The sequence below is a fragment of the Triticum dicoccoides genome, chromosome 3B (assembly GCF_002162155.2).
Source record: "Triticum dicoccoides isolate Atlit2015 ecotype Zavitan chromosome 3B, WEW_v2.0, whole genome shotgun sequence".
Taxonomy (NCBI): Eukaryota; Viridiplantae; Streptophyta; class Magnoliopsida; order Poales; family Poaceae; genus Triticum; species Triticum dicoccoides.
In genome coordinates, this window is record NC_041385.1 from 113522793 (window position 1) to 113525165 (window position 2373).

General features: G+C 56.6%; 1 protein-coding gene across 1 annotated transcript; it reads right to left on the minus strand.

Moving 5' to 3' along the window:
• Positions 1 to 771: 771 nt before the first annotated feature.
• On the minus strand, positions 772 to 2057 carry LOC119279380. Its single transcript, XM_037560628.1, has 2 exons — positions 1318 to 2057; positions 772 to 1225 (listed from the first exon to the last, which is right to left on the minus strand). The coding sequence occupies exons 1-2, from the start codon at positions 2055 to 2057 to the stop codon at positions 955 to 957; spliced, it is 1011 nt and encodes a 336-aa protein (XP_037416525.1). The 3' UTR covers positions 772 to 954.
• Positions 2058 to 2373: the final 316 nt, after the last annotated feature.

Here is a 2373-nt window from a genome sequence, read left to right on the forward strand (position 1 = left end):
CAGGGTAGGGTGCATAAATTATCAGGTCTGCAATGTATGAGTTACCATGCTATTTACACAAAAGTTCGTCAACTCCCCCCTCCCCCTTCGGTCGCCAAAGTTATCAGGACAGGGATATATAAGTTATCGGGTTTGCGATGTGTGAGTGACCATGTTATTCACATAACAGTTACCCGGGGTATATTTGATCAACTCCTCACAGAAAAGAAGAAAAGAAAGCAACATGGAATGCTCAAATAGTATGGCGTGCATTCTTTTTCACAACAAATGGTCCAGCTGAGCTGGTTAGTGTGTGTTTCACATTAGCTGCTAGATGTGAGTTCAAATCCCATATTCAGCATGATTTTTTTAACTAAAAATGTAATGAGGGCGTTCCAATAGATCTAGGAACCCCAAAAAATGACATATCCAATTCAAAGAAAAATCGCGACAGTCAACGGCATAGTCTTCAAATTCTTCCCACTAAATTCGCAATCAAAGTTAGCGAGTCGTTCACATTTTAAATCTTGAACAAATAGCCACTACGCAATATAGTCATAGCCTGGTCGCTTTTGACAACAACAAAGCCTGTGTGAGTTGGTTACCGTGGTGGGGCAATTGCAGGAGGTCGCGGGTTTGAATCCCGTCCTGCCCCTTTCTTTTTCTCGCGCACGTTGGCGGCCGCACGATCAGGATCCGACGATGATGGGGTCGTCCGGATCTGTTGCAAACCACCAGCCGACTGGTGGTTAGATTTATCGTTCTGAAAATCCTTTTTCTTTGTCCTAACAAAACAGTACATGTCTGCACTTTTCATCCCCTGTCAACAATGTACTACACTGCTTCACTGAATCCTTTTTACCCCGCTGGTTCCCTACTCATCTACTGTTCCCTTCACAACACCTATGGCCTTTTTTTTGAAAGATCAGCTCTGTGTTCTTTCCCCGCCATTTCTAGTGTAGCTCCCACCACCTCTCAGAGGCACCAGCTGCACTGGCAGCAGGTCGGACAGGAGCAGCACCGCCACCGCCATTGGCAGCAGCAGGTGGGCCAGGAGCAGGCGAGCCAGCAGCACTCCCCGCACCAGCACCACCCGGCCTTCTGCGGCCGCCGCTCCTCCTCCGTCGTCATCTCCTCGAACTGCGACTTGCGGTTCGAGGGCCGCGGCGGCGACTGCTCGTGCTCCTTCTGCAGCTGCTGGTAGCCGCCCATGCTCTCCTTCGTCCCCGTCGACGGCTCGGCCAGTCTGCGGACACAAAGGTTTCGCACGGACGGCATCGGTCAAGCACGGTCGGTCATGGTAGAGAGAAAATCGTGCGTGCGGCGGGGCGTACGTACATTGGGAAGGCGAAGGAGAAGTTGCTGGAGCTGCCGATGGAGCCGCTCTCGTGCCGCCGGATCGCTCTCCCCTCGCTCGCGTCCGACATCGCGCTGCCCGGCACCTCCGCGAGCGGCGGCAGCTTCCCGTCTGTGTATCCGCTGCCGCCGGCCGCCATGGCCTCGTCGTAGAAGTAGTCGAAGTGGGACCTGCTGGGGGCGTACAAGTCGTCGGAGATGCTCAGGCTGGCGCCGTGGATGCTGAAGAGCGACTCGTTGGACGCGATGCTCCAGTCCGCCTGCGCCCCCGGCTTGGGCTGGAAGATGGACGCCGGGATCCTGTCCGGGTTGAAGCCCTCGACGGCCGGCTTGGCCATCGTCTGGGCCTCCGGCGCCGCCGACACCGTGCCTCCGCCGGTCGACCGCTCCGAAAATGACGCCCAGTCCTCGGGCAACTTCGCCTGCGCGGCCGGACCGGCGTCGGCATGGTCGTCGTCGCCGTCTGCCGCTGCCTCAACCAACGGGGTGCGCATCTCGGACGCGTCGACCTGGAAAACGCACCCGGCCGAGGACGCCCTCGACGAAGAAGAAGACGCCGATGATGTCCGCCGGTCCGGCTTGACCGCGGCCTCCTCGTCCGGCGCCACGTCCAACGGCCGCATTTCCGCATAAGGCTCGGGCAGCTCCGGCGCCAACGGCTTGCCCGGAGAGGCCGGCGAGCCGGGCGACTGGGGCTCCATGAGCACGTCCTGTCGAGCCATGACGATTATGCGAATTGAGTTCTCTGTCTAAGATCAAGCAGAAAGAAAAGCAATTATTACAACAAAAATCCAAGACCTGGAGATTAAGCGGAGCCCCAATTCGAGATGGAGGTAGTCGGATGCAGCCGTTGCGGCAAAAGAGAGGGCACTGCCGCCGTGCCCCAATTCGAGATGCTGCCTCATCTATTTTTGGTAGACTCGCTGATACACTGCAACAGGAGGCGCTAGGAGGCCGGCAAGCCACCCAATTGGGAGCACGAAACCACACCAAATCAAGGCATTGGTGCCCGCGTGCATGCCCAAGTGCAGAGTACCA